This window comes from Coenobita brevimanus, chromosome 50 (assembly GCF_032717465.1).
Source record: "Coenobita brevimanus isolate Jiangsu-jjx chromosome 50, ASM3271746v2, whole genome shotgun sequence".
NCBI classification, from domain to species: Eukaryota; Metazoa; Arthropoda; class Malacostraca; order Decapoda; family Coenobitidae; genus Coenobita; species Coenobita brevimanus.
In genome coordinates, this window is record NC_137003.1 from 40,748,647 (window position 1) to 40,766,146 (window position 17,500).

Sequence of the window (17,500 nt, forward strand, 5' to 3'; positions counted from 1 at the left end):
ACAATGAATCACAACAGAAAGCACAAAACTTATGAAGGAGTTTTTGAAGAGACGGGTCAAGGAATTCCTTCAAGTTCCAATAATTTCTGCTGCCCAGAGGAAAAATCTTTCCCTTCGAGCGGCTCAGGAAGGGAAGGAATTTTTTAAGAATACCAATGCAGCTAAAGATTTCCTTCCCATGCCTCAACAAGGGAAGGAAATGTTTAAGAATACGGCCGTTTGTGTTCTTGACATATCTTCGTCTGTTTGTTTATTTGTCTATCTGTTGCCACACCTCTAGTCCCAAAGTGTCCGCATTAATATGATAATCATTAAAGAGATAAGGAAATATTTAATCAACATCATTATCGCCATCAATATCACCATCATCATCATCATCCTGACCTTTTTTACTCATCATATATAGTGAGAAAAGATCCAGAAAACATGGAAAGAGACACAGGAGGAACTATCAAGAGCATACCCACTGAGATGCACCACTCATTCACACGTCATTCAAGCCCTAGAAATCATGACTCAACCTCATAACTACACAGAGAAAGCAACTGAATATAAATAAATAAATAAATAAAATCAATCAATCAATGCATCTCTATCATTCGAGTTCAAAGAAATAAAACTTCAGTGCGAAAGTTTCTTAGAGCTACCGGTATATACAATCATCCCATGTAAGTCAGTTTCTTTGTTGATGGTCAAAGCGTTAGTGATGATATTTTTTTTTTCCTTTTACTTCTTATGAACCAGGTTTTTTTCTTGAGTGTAGGAAAATTGCGAGTCGTTAGCCAAAATTAACAGAAAAATAAGTTATTCAAAGCCAAAAGGTTAAACATCATAGGTTTGTGAGAGTGTGAGTCAGTCTCGTTCATATTCATGCTCAGTGGTGGGAGGTAAATGTCAAAGCCAGCTGATTTGCATACCCTACCCTTTAACACGCATACAGATACATACATACGAACATAGGTACACCTGTACGCCCATACTAACACCTACTCGCAAGCACTTGTACACACACACGCACAAACTTGTAAATCCTCACACAGACAAGCATCTACTAGCGCGCGCGCGCACACACACACACACACACACACACACACACACACACACACACACACACACACACACACACACACACACACACACTACTGAGAAAAGGGAGGAGTGAGTTTGTTGGAAGAGCTTTCACAACACTCTGCTAACCTCTAAACACACACACACACACACTCTCTCTCTCTCTCTCTCTCTCTCTCTCTCTCTCTTTCTCTCTTTCTCTCTTATGAACAGCAACTTTACAACACCAGCACAACAGACCCCTCTTTCGCTCCAATGTTTTATTAAATTACTCCATCACTGTTACAGGAAAAAAGAAAACAGAAACAGACAAACAGGACACAACCAGGAAGGAAGGATAGATAACACAGAGAAAAGAGAACTAAGTATAATATGATGTTTAATAGCGTAAATTCAAAACATGTATATATAACCTGAAATTCATTAAAATCAGAGGGAATTTATGGCGTGTAATACAGTTAATTATTAGAAAGAGTCTATAGTGCACAATACAGTAAAATAAGAGAAAGCGTAATAAATACTGTAAAGCGTTAAATATCTTAATATCTTCAACGTGTACTACAGCTAGATTGATCAGTATCGTCAGTGCATCATCAAAATTTACCACAGAGATTGGTGATAATGTATGGAAGCCTGAATACTTTGATGCAAGTTGTGGATTATCCTCGTGGCTTAAAAAAATTCCCTTGCACCTCTTGCTTTATTACGTTGTGCTAACAAAGTCTGTATTTTATTGTGTTCTATATACCTTTTTAGTATTTTACCATCGACAATAAGGGGCAGAATGAGATGATGATTATAGATATATACTGCATTAATAACGTACACGACAATAGCCATCCACTGGGTGCTCTGCATTTCCCTCGGTCGAAAAAAATCTTCCAGTGTTGGCAACACTACAGTCTTTTCATCTTAACCTGGCCTAGATTTTCGTCATTTTGCTATAACACGTACCTCATAGGGAGAAGAACAGAATACTAAGACTATACATCATTTTCGCAATATTTCTTAGTGACTGGCATGATATTCTAGAGTCAATCTTTTGTTACAGCTTAGCACTCAATATGGGGAGATGTCAATTTTAGGCCAAGCTAGCATAAAAAGGCAATAATACACTGAACTCAAGTTGGCCCAAAGCACTGAAATGGTAACTCGGTTAGTCGTTATCAGTCTGGGAGTGTGAAACTTCCCTCACTTGAATACAATTATCGGACGTTTGTTAGATTCATACACCTAAATTTGCCTTGTGCCTTGAAAGAGGGTAAATGTCTTGTCCAAAAATAAACTGGAAAGACAGAGGTGATTAGGGCCCCACGATAATAAAGGAATGCTTGGGTCAACACATGAAGACCACTATGTGCCTGGCAGAAGAGAACCGAAGGGAGGGATGTATATGAGTGCCGAGGGGTGGGATGTATAGGGCCAAGGGAAGGAATTTGTATGATGGCCGAGGAGAGGGATTTTGGGCCGAGGGGAGGGATTTATATGTGGGCCGAGGGGAGGGAAGTATATGAGAACCGAGGGGAGGGGAAGTATATGAGAGCCGCGGGGAGGAATTGCTATGACAACTGAGGGGAGGGATGTACAGTATATGAGAGCTGAGAGCAGGGATGTACACGTATAAGAGAGCCAAGGGAAGAGATGTATATGAGAGCCGAGGGAAGGGATGTATATGATAGCCGAGTGGAGGGATGTATATAAGAGCCGAGGGGAGGAATGTACTGAATAATTATGTGAGCCAAAGTGAGCGATGTGCCGGATGTAAGGATGCCAACACACCCATTTGTGTGTGTAGCCTTCCCCGCATCTTCTCTCCTTCTGTCTCCCTGCACCACTCCCTTCCCTCCTCTCCCACTACTTCTCTCTCTGCCATTCTTCCCCCTCCCCACCCTTTCTTAGCCCTTTTTCCTTTTACCTCTTCCATTCCTCATCCTCTTCCCCCTCTCTCTCGTCTCCCTCCTTTTCACATTCCCTCCTCCTACTCATTGTTCCTTTCATCTCTCCTCCTTGTCTCTTTCCACCAACTTCTCCCTTGCCCCCTTTCCTCTCCTTCCTTTTCCCTCCTTCCTTGCTCCCTCACTCTTCTCCTTTCCCCGTCCTTTCCCCTTCGTCTTCCCTTCTTCTTTACTCCCCTCTTCCCTCCACTCCCCACTTAACCCCCCAGTACTCGCAATGGCGCAACTGTAGTCTTCTCCTTCTCAAGCCTCGTTATGTAATTAATGAGAGAGAGAGAGAGAGAGAGAGAGAGAGAGAGAGAGAGAGAGAGAGAGAGAGAGGCTAATAATCTCTTATGTTCATTATCAAGGGAAGCAGGGGAGAGGGGGGGATTTGCCACCGCTATAGCTGAACTAAGTCGTAATTTCCATCAAAGTTGCGGTTAATAGTTCCTTCACATCCTTTCGAAACTAGGTTATGTCAGTGCCTAATGTATAGTCGCGGACAATAATAACGTTCCACTCTTTGGTCCAACAGTAGAACTTCCAAGCTACCGTGCAGTGGGTATCCAAAGTCACTGCTCACCACTTGCCTGTTTATCGTTCTGGAGTGGATCACTGTTTATATCCGCAACTGTACGTACATACGTACCTGTGTGTGTGTGTGTGTGTGTGTGTGTGTGTGTGTGTGTGTGTGTGTGTGTGCAAATGATAAAAGAATAGGGGTACATACTGAAGGGGATGGAAGAGCACGGTAAAGGAGAAGCACGTGCAGTCTTTTCACACACCCCTGTATACCGGTCAGGGTTTGTTCCACGGTCTGCTAACAACACTCTTAAACAACACACATGTTATAGGTCTTGGTCAGTGTTTCCTAACTTGGGGTACTGAGATCAAAAGGGGATACTAAAGATGATCCCGAGGATAGCAGGATATGCCCTCGGCGAGGTATTCATTACAGCAGTATCTCAGCTTCCGCTTTTAGGGTAATATTACCTTTGTTTAGGGTAATTGGTGCTTCGTTTGGGTAGAGCCTTGGGCAGTGAAAAGGTTAGCAGATTTTTAAAAAGTTTAGGGTAATCACCGAAATTTTTCTGGTAATGCATGTTATACAATAAGTAAACGGAAACAAAATATCAGAAAAACCTACGTCAAGCATCGCTGCTGCAATGAGCAAGTCACTGCGCACTGAATTGTTTTGACTCCCCTTTGACGAGTTCGGTGTTTGCGTGACTCAATGTGACTGACTCTGAGCTTGTAAGGTGTCTTGTGTTCTAGCTCTCGCTGCAGTAAAGCACGAGTTGAACTGTAGAGAAGCAGTAATTTGAATGTAGACCTACGGTCCGGATTTTGCTGAAGTATCGTGCTTTTTTCTTCCCCCCTGCAAGATCTCATGAAATTCAGAATTTGATGCGTGAAGTGCTGACTGATATCCCCACTTTGTTTGTTTGTTTATTTGTATGTTTCTCCTCCGTGGTACAGCGGTAATACTCTGGTCAAAGCAAGCTGTGCACTAATGCGTCACGGTTCGAACCCAAGAGGTGGTCAGTGCCTGCCCTTTTGCATGAAACGCTGACAGGGACCTCGCTGATCTCAAAGGCATAGTGAGGGACTGGTTGGCTGCCTTATATTTTTCCTTTTTTTCTCCGACACAGAAAGTATGTTTTCGCCCCTGTTTGTTTGTTAATCTGTTAGCAAGATTACTCAAAAACTAAGAGAGAGATTTAAACCAAATTTGGAGGGTATATTTCTCATGCCCCAGGGAAACATCGATTAGCTTTCGGGACAGATCCGGATCTTATTACAGATTCTACATCCGGAAAACATTTTTTGTGAAACTCTAATCAGTGATGAGAACACCTAACCCATTATGAAGAGTGGTTTGGAAAATACGTTGCCCCTTGTCTGAGGAACTTGCTCAAGTGAGTATCCCTCTAGTTATGTTTGAATCCACTGATCTTTGTATGTGATAAGCACATAACTAAGTGGTACATTAATATCCAAGAAGTAACCATGCATTATCCACGTAACACAGTAAACTATACATAAGAGACAAACACATTATAGCTCTAAGTGGGGTGTTTTTATCAAGTGAAGGGATATCCTGTAGTGGTTGTGTTGCTTCCTGTGCCATCCCGACTTGCAACATGGACCAGAGTTACAGTATCTACACCGCAACCCCCGTATCTCCACGACGTCTTTTATAACTTATTCTTTCCACAACAAGGCAATTTTATTCAGCTTAGGAGAGACTTCAAACTAGAGGGGTTAGATGTAGCTCACCATGTCCGTTGATACCCAGAAGAAATCGCCTCGCACACCCATCAACGGATAGATGGATAAATAAATAATAAAAATCGCGTCACTTGGGTTTTTTGGTTTTGTAAATAAAGTAAGTTCCTCAGACACAGATGGATCTTTTACAAGGTACCTTAGACTATGTCATATCCTTTATTATGCCGTTTTATGAATTTTTGAGTGCTAATAAATATCAAAATAAAACATTTGCACTACCATCAAAGGGTGATCAATATGTCACAACGCTTCGTCCACATTTCACAATGCTAAGTGCTATACGTGGCGTGTCTCTCTCTCTCTCTCTCTCTCTCTCTCTCTCTCTCTCTCTCTCTATGTGGGAGGGGGGATTAGTTTACCCTAGAAGTATGGGCAAGAATTCTGCGTGGGATATTCGTAACTGCGCAGTGATTACAGATCCTACCCGTTCACTCCCTTCCATCCTTTTACGGTACTGAGTCCGGATCAATCCACGATTTTACTCAGTTTGTAGAATTAGTAAGTGACTCCATTAAGGTTATTATTATTATTATTATTATTACTATCATTATTATTTTTATTATTATTATTATTTTATTATTATTATTATTATTATTATTATTATAATTAGTAGTAGTAGTAGTAGTAGCAGTAATAGTAGTAGTAGTAATATTGTTATTATTATTATTATTATTATTATTATTAATATATCGGAAATTAAGGTAGGAAAAGAGCTCTGGGCGACGACAACGACGACGACGACGACACCGACAACTATGATAATGATGAGGATGAGGATGTGGTGGTGGTGGTGATTAGACAGCACACAAGAGAATAATCAAGGTGAAAAAAAAAAAAAAAAAAAAAAATTGTCAGGGAGCCTTCATAGCCCACGAGAATACAGCCCATTGTGTGCTTGATTCTTCCTCTGGCAATTTCCTTGACTGTCATGGTGTACGGACTGGTACCAGCTTGACTGGTAACTAGGCTCAGTCGGTAGAGACGTGGCCTGCACTCCTACCGGACCCAGGTTCAAATCTACGCTGGGGCAGGGAACAGTTTAAGGATTTGAATTTAGTAAATGCAGACTTTGCTTATCTACCAGAAGACCCACCGACATGTAAAAATACTCCTGCTAATACCAATACACCAGTCCTGTATGAGACAGCCCTAGCATGTATTCAATATGGACGATGGGTGTAAGAGCCGAAGTGGTCACATGTAGAGGTGTATGGTATGTAGAAGCACTGCTGGGCCTTGGGTAGGCTGTGAAGCCTTTGCCCAGAGTCTGACACATAAAAAAAAAGAAAAGAAAAAAAGAAAAGGCTACAGTGTCTGGTAGCGACCCTGAGTGGTTATTCACTTCTCTAGTCAGTCTGTATTTACCTGCTGGAACTAGGCTAATCCCACATCACAGTGCTACTCCTGGCCATTAACTGAGCTGAAAGAGGTCATTCGTATTCTCTTCAAAGTTAAATTTTCTGAAGGTTTCCCATATTTTGATTCTTCCTCGCTGCACTACCGGTAAAAACAATACTTGACTGGCAACTGTTTTCATTTTGTTGAAAACTGTTTGAGGATTTAAATTCGAAGTCACCGTGTTTATGACTTCCTCATAACCTTACCTGCACGTCACAGAGGCAACCCCACTAGGCAGGCAGGCAAGAATGCACGCACGCAAGAACGTAGGCAGGCAAGCACTCAGGTAATTAGGTAGGTAGCAATGTGCGTATGTACGCAAGCAAGCAGGTTAGTAGGCAGGCGTGTTGTCAAGTAAGTAGAATGGAAGGCAAGTACAGTACATAGGTAAGTAGACAGGTATGTAGGTAAATAGGTAGGTAGTAGGTAGACAGGCAGCCAGACAGGCAGGAATGAATGCACGCACGCACAGAGGTAAGCAGGCAAGCAGGCAGACAGGGTTAGCTGGTAGGCAAGCACGTAAGTAGGTAGGAGGGTAGGCAGGTAGACAGATAGCTAGGTAGGCAGGTAAGCAGGCTGACAGGTAGGTAGTAAAACTAGGTGGGCAGGCAGGCAGGCAGGTAAGGTAAGATAAACTGAGGTGAGGCAGGTGAGAGGCGATGTGTTAATAACATACAGCAGGTGTTTGCTCAGATAGGCGTCACCTGCACACACACACGCACACCTTGCACGTTAATGAAGAGAGGTAATTGGAAACTCGAGGATTAGGTATCTGAATAGATAGATAGATAGATAGATAGACAGACAAGTATATAAATGAACACTGGCCGGTTGACAGACAGACAGATGCTGCTTAACGGTGTATGGCTGTGGGGACTTAAAAAAAAAAAATGTTTTTTTTCCTACTTAACGAACACTCTTGCCTTATGTTCTCTGTATCCACTGACCTCTCGTTCTCTCCTCCCTATCGTTTTGCCTTCTCTAGTGTGTGTGTGTGTGTGTGTGTGTGTGTGTGTCCTTAACATGAGAAATGTTAACTAGCTTCTGATATTCTTGCTACGACCAGACGATTTTTTTTTTCAACTAAAGACTGGCTTCCGATCCTCTACGGTTCTAAGTATTTTATCTAAGTAAGTGGCCGAGTTTGGAAGGGATGATTGGTGAGGGAATGGATGTGAGCCTTATATGACTGAGTATTCTGGTGGTAGTTTGTCAGGCTTTCCACTTTCCTATTTCTGTCTCTGAATCCAATCAATCTCAGTTTCATTTATAATATGGTACTAGGAGAAATGGCTGATAATGATGATGAAGATGATGATGATGATGATGATGATGATGAACACTCCCTCGCGTATCAAAGCCACATGTAACTCCGAGCCTGGCCCCATCCTGGCAGAAGGCGGGGCAGGATTAGAAGGTTATCGGTATTGCTTTAGTTTATTTTGGCACGAACGCAACCAGACTTCATCCCCACCTTCTACCAAACCCACTGTGCTACCAGATTAATCTCGGCCAACCAACATCTACTCCCGCCTCTCCTACCTTACTGCGCTACCAATTTTACCCCAGCCAGACTAACCCCTCCACCTCCCACCAACCCCAGTGTGGCACCAAACTTACCTCAAACAAATCAGCACCCATCCTCGACTTTCCTACTTACCTCATTGTCCTACTAAACTTATCTCAGCCAAACCAACGCCTTCCCCTTCTGTCCCCGACTTTCCTACCACACTATCATGCCAAACATATCTCTACCATACATACCCCTTCTTCTCCCTCCCTTTCCTACCTCACTGTACTACCAAACCTACCTCAGTCAATTCAACATCTCTCCCTTCATCCCCCATGTGTCCTACCAAAATAACCCTGTCTTCCTTCTCCCTTCTGCTCCTATCAACCTCATTGTGCTACAAGACTTACCTTATCCAAACCAACACATTCTTCGGCCCTACTGTCTTACCTAACCTACATCAACCAAACCAGTAACTTTTTCTATCCCAGACTCTCTTACTTCACCGTGCAACCATTAATACCTCAGTCAAACCAATCCCTCTCCCTACTATCCTCAGGTGTCCTACCAAACTAACTCGGTCTTCCGCTTCTCACTCACCTACCAACTCATCTGTGCTATCATGTTTACCTTGACCAAACCAACCCATCCTTCTACCTGTTACTTTCCTACCAACATGATTTCCCTTCCCCTTCTCGTCTCTCCCCCACTTTGCAACCAGACTCATCTCCTAGTCCTGCTGTGCAACCAAACCCTTCCAACCGTCCGTGCAACCAGACTCGACCCATGCAACCTTGCTTGTCATGCGCTTGCTATTGGTGGTGCAAATATCTCTTGGTGTGTGCGAGGGTGGGTACAGTCACGGTGTGTGTGTGTGTGTGTGTGTGTGTGTGTGTGTGTGTAAGAGAGAGAGAGAGAGAGAGAGAGAGTAATTGAAAAAGAAAACAAAACAAATCGCAGTCTGTTGGATTATTCTTCTCAAGGTCAGAACATATTAAGTTTAAAATCATCATAATTAGGCCTAACCCTCGCATGATAGGGACAACTCTGGCTCTAGTTTTCTATTCTAGCTAAACCCAAACGTTTTAATGAGCTAAAAGTGAGTTATGGGAGCATGATTTTTTTTTTTTTTTTTTTAATTTAACCCTGAGTCAGTCTTCATTACTTCCACATCAAAGAGCCACTGGCCGGACTGGAGTGAGTTCTTGAGTACTTGGATTAACTGGGCAAACTGATAATAAGTTTATCTATTTTATATGCTCAGAGAAGCTGAATACGAATTATGATAAAATGTCTGAAAGTAGCAAGAAAAAAAGTTGTTTGTGGTGGTTTTAGTCTTGCTGTCTCCGGGCAATTTTATTCAGCTCTAAATTTTATTTACTTATTTATTTATTTATTTATTACTTCCGCCAACGAAGTTGGAGGAGGTTATGTATTCACTTATGTTTGTCTGATTGTTTGTCTGTCCACAGGATATCTCCAAAAGTTCTCGATGAACTTCAATGAAATTTTGTGGAAGAGTGGGCTATGGACCAAGAAAGCATTGATTAAATTTTGGGGCGGATCCAGATGCGCATGCGGCATTGGCAGAGGTATGCGATCTCTGAGTGCTTTCTAGTTTATTTATGTTAAACGTAGAGCCTTCATTCATCCCTCCACTACAGGTCCTATTGTTTGTTCATTTCAACTAGGAGCAGATATTTGTCCTATGATAGTAAATTTGAAACCACCTGTGAGGGCAGGAATTGGTTACACTGCATCCCACGGTACAGGACATAGAGCAAAAAGCAACGAGGGAAAAAGGACATTTTTTTTTTTTTCGTCAAATATTTCATATTATAAAACAGTTTACGATCACAAGTTTAACCCCTTGCATCTCGTGACGTATATTTTTAGCCTATTTTTGTTACCATCGGACGTTACAAGTCTCCTCGAAACTGAAGGAACAAAATCGCCTACGGACAGCAAAAGAAAACATACGAGTAAAATTGGAAGAATACGGTTTGTTTATACCTATCTATCTATCAGTTTATCAGTCTTTGTATATAAGAAGAGATCTATGGTGAGCATCCAAAATTCTCTCTCTCTCTCTCTCTCTCTCTCTTTCCTGCTCCCCATAACCTGTTGTGTCTTTACGTCTTACGACCCTTCACCTACCACAGCCTCACAAGACGCGGCGTTGGACAACAGACATTAAACATAATAAATCTCCAAGAGGGGCCAGTGCATCTCCCGTATACAAGACAATCAATGAGACAACATTTTATCCTCCCAGTTATTGTACTTAATATGCTCTGTCCTACGCTCCCTCCCCTCCCAGTAACAATGACTCTCCTTCCACCTCTCACATGATGCGGCTTTGGGGACAGAGAGAACAAAGAGAACAAATCGTTAAGAGAGAGATGCTTGCGAGTCTCCTAATTCCTACAGAATGGCCTAAGCAATCAGAAAAGCCTAACCTTTGTATTTTTATTTTTATTTAGGCTTATTTATTTATTTTTTTTTTACCCTATAACCTGTCCCGTACTGTGGTCCTTTACCTGTCTCGCCCTCATTGCCCCACCTTCCACCCCTCACAGGATGCGGCGTTGGGAGATACAGTGAATAGTCAAGAAACAGGTGCCCGGGTCTCCTAATTTGACGGGAGAGAGAGAGAGAGAGAGAGAGACTAACTTCCAATTTATTTTATCGGTAGGTTATTGCATTTTTTCCTTCTTATTCCCTATAACCTGTTCAACGAATCTTCACCTTCATCGGTCACACTGTCTCACCGTCAACCCCTCACAGCATGCAGCACAGGGCGAGATGGACAGAACATGGAGAATTAATAGTTAAGGATGAGTGCCGGACAGCTTCTTAACCTCATGAAAATTAAACCTTGAGAAGCCAGACTTTACTTATTTACTTATTTCCTGTTCACTATAACCTTTTCCGCCCTCTACCTTTCTCGGTCAAGTTGTCTCACCGGCTAACAAATACCTCGTACCTCATCTTCCTTCCTCTCCACTCCCATCCGCCTCATTCTTTTCTTACCACCTCACTCCCGTCATGCCTTCTCCTTCCCTTCTCCCCTTCCCTGAGTCGAGCCCCCTCCTTTACCTTTCTCCTCTTACCTCCTCTCTCTCCTCGCTTCCTCTGAACTCCCCTCGACTTCATTACTTTCTTACCACCGCATTACCACCACACGTCCTTTCTTCCTCTCTCCATTTCTTACTTCCATCCATTCTTCTCCAAGCCCTTCCTTTCGTGAATTTGCCTCCTCTCTTCCTCTTCATTCCTCCTTTACCACTCACCATCCCCATGCTCCCTTCCTAATTTCTTCCCTTCCGTTCCATCGTCTCATTCATATCTTGCCACTTCATCACGCCTTCTTACTTATCCTTCTAAGTGTCCTTGAACACATAGAACTGTAAGTGGGCTTGATGAAGTGAACACTTTTACCATCGTCCAATTACATCTTATTTACTCGTATACCATTTCATTTACTGGGTGTATGTGCACGAGTCGAGTTCACTTTCTTCAATTTTACTCTTTTTTTGTTTAGCTGTTCCTAATTCAAGTTTCTCTGTCTAATTAAATGTTCACGTATATGAGTGATGCAACTAAAATGTAACTTGCCATGGATTTTTCTTCACTGACTAATTCATCTACAACATACTGTACTTAATGAGTCCCAGTTATGGCAGGAATCCCAGTAAAATATTTCTACACACACACACACACACACACACACACACACAAATGCATTATGATGTGCTGAACTGTCCATTTTGACAGTGGTACCATGATCACTAATTAATATACTGTTCAAAAGTCATTAGCACTGTAACCACGGAACTATAAGGAATGTTAGTGCACTACTAAACAGTTACAAGGATGCTAATGTCTACTGTGAAAGGGTGCAAAAAGTAAGTAATCATCTTGCCCTCCAATTCCCACATTAGGGTATGAGATGAGGCAGGATCCACAAAGAAAATGCTAAAAAGTAGGCAAAAGCAAATACACAGTATATAAACAGACAAGGACACTCAAGGACTCTCATCTTTGTCGTGGAAACCCTGAAAAATTCTGGGATTAATATTAGATACATATTTTGGTAAGGAGATAAATGATTATAATAACTGGCTCACCTCATCAACAGCTTCCAAAACGATCCAAATCCGCCCCGACTGGCAATCTTGTCGGTATAAAACACAGTCATGCTTGCGACTGGGGCTGGACTAGTGTCAGTGAACTGCTTAACTCACTCTAGTCACGTGGGATGTTGCTGTGCTGTCTCTCTTTCTCCCCCTTTCTTTCTTCGTTTCTCTCTTTTGGTGCTCTTTAATCCCCCCTGATGGAATCTTGGAATACCTTGTTGGATGAAGTTGCGAATTTCTCAGTGAGTTGGTAGTCGCAGATGTGTGGTGATGCCGAGAACTGTGGCAGAATGTTAAGAAATGTGCTTCAATATTGGCTAAATGCTACGGTGATGGTATGGACACAGCTGTAGCAATAATGTGGTGGTGCTGTAGATCTATGGCAATTTGTAAAGAGTTGTGGTGCAGTGCTGACTCAGTTCTGTCGACGGAGGTGGTGGTGTGAGCTTTGGTGGGCTATTAAGGTGATGGTACAGTGCTCGAGCTGTAATGGAGGTCTTGGAGATTTAGACACAACTATACGATAATGTATTGGCTCTGTAAAACACTGGCAGACCGAGAAGCAACGTTGAGGCGTTGTCAGATCAATGCTGTTTAATCGCTCTGGGTGCACGTAGACTGCTGCAGCGAGACGGGCAGGCACACGCACCCTCACATTCCAAAACTCAGATGCACATTTGGTTCTCACGTTAACCACTTAAGTATGATGACTCCATCTATTTTCTTAATCATTTCATAGGGTGTTCTTAAACTCAAGAGAGAGATCTCGTAGAGAGGAGGTTAGAAACCACGACGCCTTTTCATATTCTAGCTTGGATCAGATGGTTTTAACCTTAGGGTAAACCTCACTTACTGAATGTGTTATATACGTTAATGTCTCTTACTAGAACCAAACGATTTTATTCATCTTAGGAAAATACTCATACTGAAAGGGTTATGTCAAACCTTATACTTGCCTGAAGGCAGTTTAGTTACTTATGTCACTGGGGTAATTTTATTTATAATATATATATTCTAGTGGCTGTTTCTATGCATTGCTCTTTCAGTTCATTGTCGCTGTTTAAAAAGAAATTTAGGTGGTAAAATTTCACCCTCATTTCAGAAACACCGACTAATGCTCAGAGAAAGTTACTGCCTTTGTACATGACTTACTATCAGGATGAAAGAACTGCGCCAAGTATTTGTCCACACTGTAATTTCATCGATGTTTCCATCCAAAGTGGAACTCAAACACTCTTGCTTATATGTGGGCGTGTGGTGCAGCTTGCATCACTTACAACCTCGCCAGCCGGTCACAACACTCATTGTCTCACCAACTGGCCACAAACAACACTGGACCAGCAACACAGCCTCATTAATCTTCCAAAGCAACACTCCAGCCTCAATGAACGGCCACAAACAACAATCAGTCAGCAAATAACACAGCATCGCCAACCAATCACCATACAGTCTCACCAACCTACCATAGCAACACGCAGTTTTCACAAACACATGTACACCTTCATCAGCCTGCCACAAACAAGACGGCTTCACCACCAACAACACAGCCAAAAACACCCACAAACAACACTAACAATCTCACCAACACACACACACACACACACACAACCTCAACGACCAGACACAAACAACACTCTCACAGTCTCACCAACCAACCACACACACACGCCACAGTTTCACAGACACTCATCAACCCACTAGCAACACGTGCACCTTCAAGACATTCACACTTCACCAACGTCCACAGACAACACTCACAGCCCCACTAGCACACAAACACACACCACAAGCAACTTTCAGTCGCACCATAATCCGACGCGACCGCAGTGACCCACGTTCGAACCGTTGTATGGCTTAGCCGAGACTGACTGACGCTGCACCGCCACACCACACCACCACACTTAACTCTCACTACTCGCCCCACACTCCCTCATCTCACATAACACCGCCTGAAATGTGCCGTTATAGAAACTGTTGAGGACTGAGAAGGTAGTGTTAGAGAAGGAAACTGTTTCTTTTAGATTAAGAAAAGATAACGATTTCTGTCAGATAAGGGCACCCAATACCATCACACTTCGCACTCACGACCCGCAACACAATACCCTGCCCTCACATCTCGCATAATACCGCCTGTAGGGAGTGAAGAGAACTCATACAGAAGCTGTTAGGGATAGGAAAAGAGTATTAGAGAAGGGAAGTGTTTCTTAGCGTCACAGAAGGGCACGCCACTACCACCCTCCACACTCACCAACCGCTGCACAATGTATCGCCTTCAAGTATCATATAATATAGCCTGAAGGGAACTCTTTTAGAAACTTTCAGGGACAGGAAAGACAGTGTTAGAGAAAGGAACTGTTTCTCATAGCTTTGCAGAAGATTTAGGATGAGATGATGGAAAATTGCACCTCTTTCAGACGCTTGTCGAACAGTATTCTCGTCTCGTTGGCATAGGTAACTTTGTGCCAGCTCAGAGATTTATGTATTGTTGCCATACATTAACATCTTTCTGTATGTTATTAGCAGAAACTATGCAGATATTCTGAGACATGAAAAAGATTGATTGATTGTATTAATTAATATCTGGCGGCGCAACTGCTAGGGTCATATGCCGCCGGACAACAAGGTAAAAGACGCAGCAAAATCAAAAATGCATATTCAAAATAAAGTTAATATCTGTTAATAGGAATAAAACACTGAAAATAATAAATGAATAGTTTATAAAATTTTCAATTACTTATAAACGTGGAAGAAGGCCCGCCACCTGAAGCAAACCAAAGACATCAGTAATATCAGTAGAGGCTTCACCAAGCATCGAGGACAAACAGTAGGCACCATCTGCCCCCTTATGCCTATGGAGGAATCTCTGACGTAAGTCCCCCAAACTCGGACACTCGACCAGCAAGTGACGGACAGTAAGGGGAACAAGGCAGTCATCACAGTAAGGTTGGGTCTCACCACTCATGAGGGACCCATGTGTAAGCCGAGAGTGCCCAATGCGAAGCCTAGCAAGAGCCACCTCCAATCGCCGAGACATGGTGGGAAAAACCCTTGGCACAACCACTCTCTGAAAGATTTCTTTTAGTTTATTATGAGCAACACCACCCCAGTGTCTCTGCCAACACGTACTAATTGCGTACCGCAACGAGGGTGTTACATCAGAAGCAGGAAGCGGGTAGTCGGTTGGGGGCCGTTGAGAAGACGCAGCTTTAGCAGGTTTATCTGCCCTCTCATTGCCCACCACACCAACTTGTGCGGGAACCCAACAGAAGTCCACATGGCGGCCACGACGGCCAAGAAGAAAAAGCCACTCTGAAATTGATAAAACCATTGGATGAGATGCATTAAAAGACTCCAGTGCAGGCAGAGCACTACGCGAGTCATAAAAAATCACAAAAACGGATTGGGGGAGAGTAAAAATGATTTTAAGAGCATATAAAATCGCAGTCAATTCCGCCGTATACACTGAAGTAATGTCAGGAAGGCAACTGCCCCTACTAAAGGAAGGGAAGACAACACCAAATCCCATTCCAGCATCAGTCGTAGACCCGTCAGTTTAGACGGGGACAGAACCCTCATGAGTGGAGGCATGTTCTAAAATGAAGTGAAAGGGACACCTGAGACGGAAGTGAGCCCTTTTTTTCAACAACAGACCTACAAAATGTCACACGAGGGAGGAATCAAGAACCCATCCTTGGGTTCCGATGTGGACAAACTGCCAGTCTTGGAACAGAGAGGGCTAACATAACAGACCGGACCCTGTAACCAAAGGGCTTCAGGAAACTATGACGGGTGTCATAAACAGAAGATCGGAAATCCTGGGAGACAATGGCACAAGAAATTGAGTCGGGAATGGGGTGGAGACGATACCAACACCTCATCATCAGCAAATGGCGTCGCATATCCAAGGGGAGTACACCAGCATCCACCAGCAAACTTGAAATCGGGGACGATCTGAATGCCCCAGTTGCCAGACGTAAACCAGCATGATGCACAGAATTTAACAACCGGAGATGGGCATCTGTTGCAAAGGAGTAGACCTCACACCCACATTCAAGTTTAGGAAGAATAAGAGACCTATGCAAAAGGAGGAAGGTCTGACGGTCAGCACCCCAAGAGGTATGAGGCAAAACCCTCAAAAGAATCAAAGCTTTTAGACATGCTACCTTAACAGAACGAATATCAGGAACCCAGGTTAGTCGTCTATCAAACAGAAGACTCAGAAACCGCGTCTCTTCCACACAGGATATTCTCCGACCATAGAGATACAAGTCAGGGTCTGGGTGAACCCCTCGAAGACGACAAAAATGCATAGCCACTGTCTTCGTTAAAGAAAAACGGAAACCGCGAGACTCTGCCCAGTCAGAAATTCTATTAAGAGCAAGCTGCAACTTCCTCGCTATCAGAGACATTTTAGAGGCGGTGAAGGAAATTGAGAGGTCATCGACATACAGTAATCCTCGTACGTCGTCAGGAAGTACACTGATCACACTGATTACACTGTTAATGGCTACAGCAAACAAAGTAACACTTAGGATACTCCCTTGTGGTACTCCATCTTCTAGTTCACGGGCATTAGAAAGCACTGCTCCCACTCTGACCCTTAAAAACGGTTAGATAAAAACTGTTGAATAAACATAGGCAAGTGCCCACGAAGACCAAACTCATGAAGAGAAAGTAAAGTGCCATGACGCCAGGCAGTGTCATATGCCTTCTCCAGATCGAAGAAGACCGTGACCTGGTGTTGGTTAGTGGAGAAAGCCTCACAGACAGAAGATTCCCAGGACAGCAGTGCATCAGAGGTAGATCGCATTTTTCGAAAGCCATACTGGGCAGGGGATAATAAGTCACCTCTCTCCAAAAACCACACAAGCCTAACATTGACCATCTTTTCCAGAACTTTACAAATACATGACGTTAGAGAAATAGGCCGATAATTCGTTGCCTGTAGGTGGTCCTTACCTGGTTTGGGGCTGGTGATAACCACAGCAACACCCCAACAAGCAGGAAATTCCCCAGAACACCAGATCTTATTAAACAGTGAAAGCAAAAACAAAAGAGACTCATCAGACAGGTGACTTAGAAAGGCAGAAGGAATATCATCATAACCAGGACAGGAATCATGACACTGCGACAGAGCCGCCTGGAGTTCAGAAATT

General features: G+C 43.1%; 1 protein-coding gene across 1 annotated transcript in view; it reads right to left on the bottom strand.

Annotated features, from left to right (window-relative positions):
• LOC145399631 (bestrophin-2-like) overlaps positions 1 to 12,989 on the bottom strand; it is a 37,636-nt gene extending 24,647 nt beyond the window's left edge. The window contains exon 1 of the mRNA XM_080272172.1: positions 12,336 to 12,989. Within this exon, the coding sequence (XP_080128298.1) occupies positions 12,336 to 12,406 (71 nt within the window). The 5' untranslated portion in view covers positions 12,407 to 12,989. The remainder of the gene's footprint in view (positions 1 to 12,335) is intronic.
• Between the last annotated feature and the right edge of the window lie 4,511 nt (positions 12,990 to 17,500).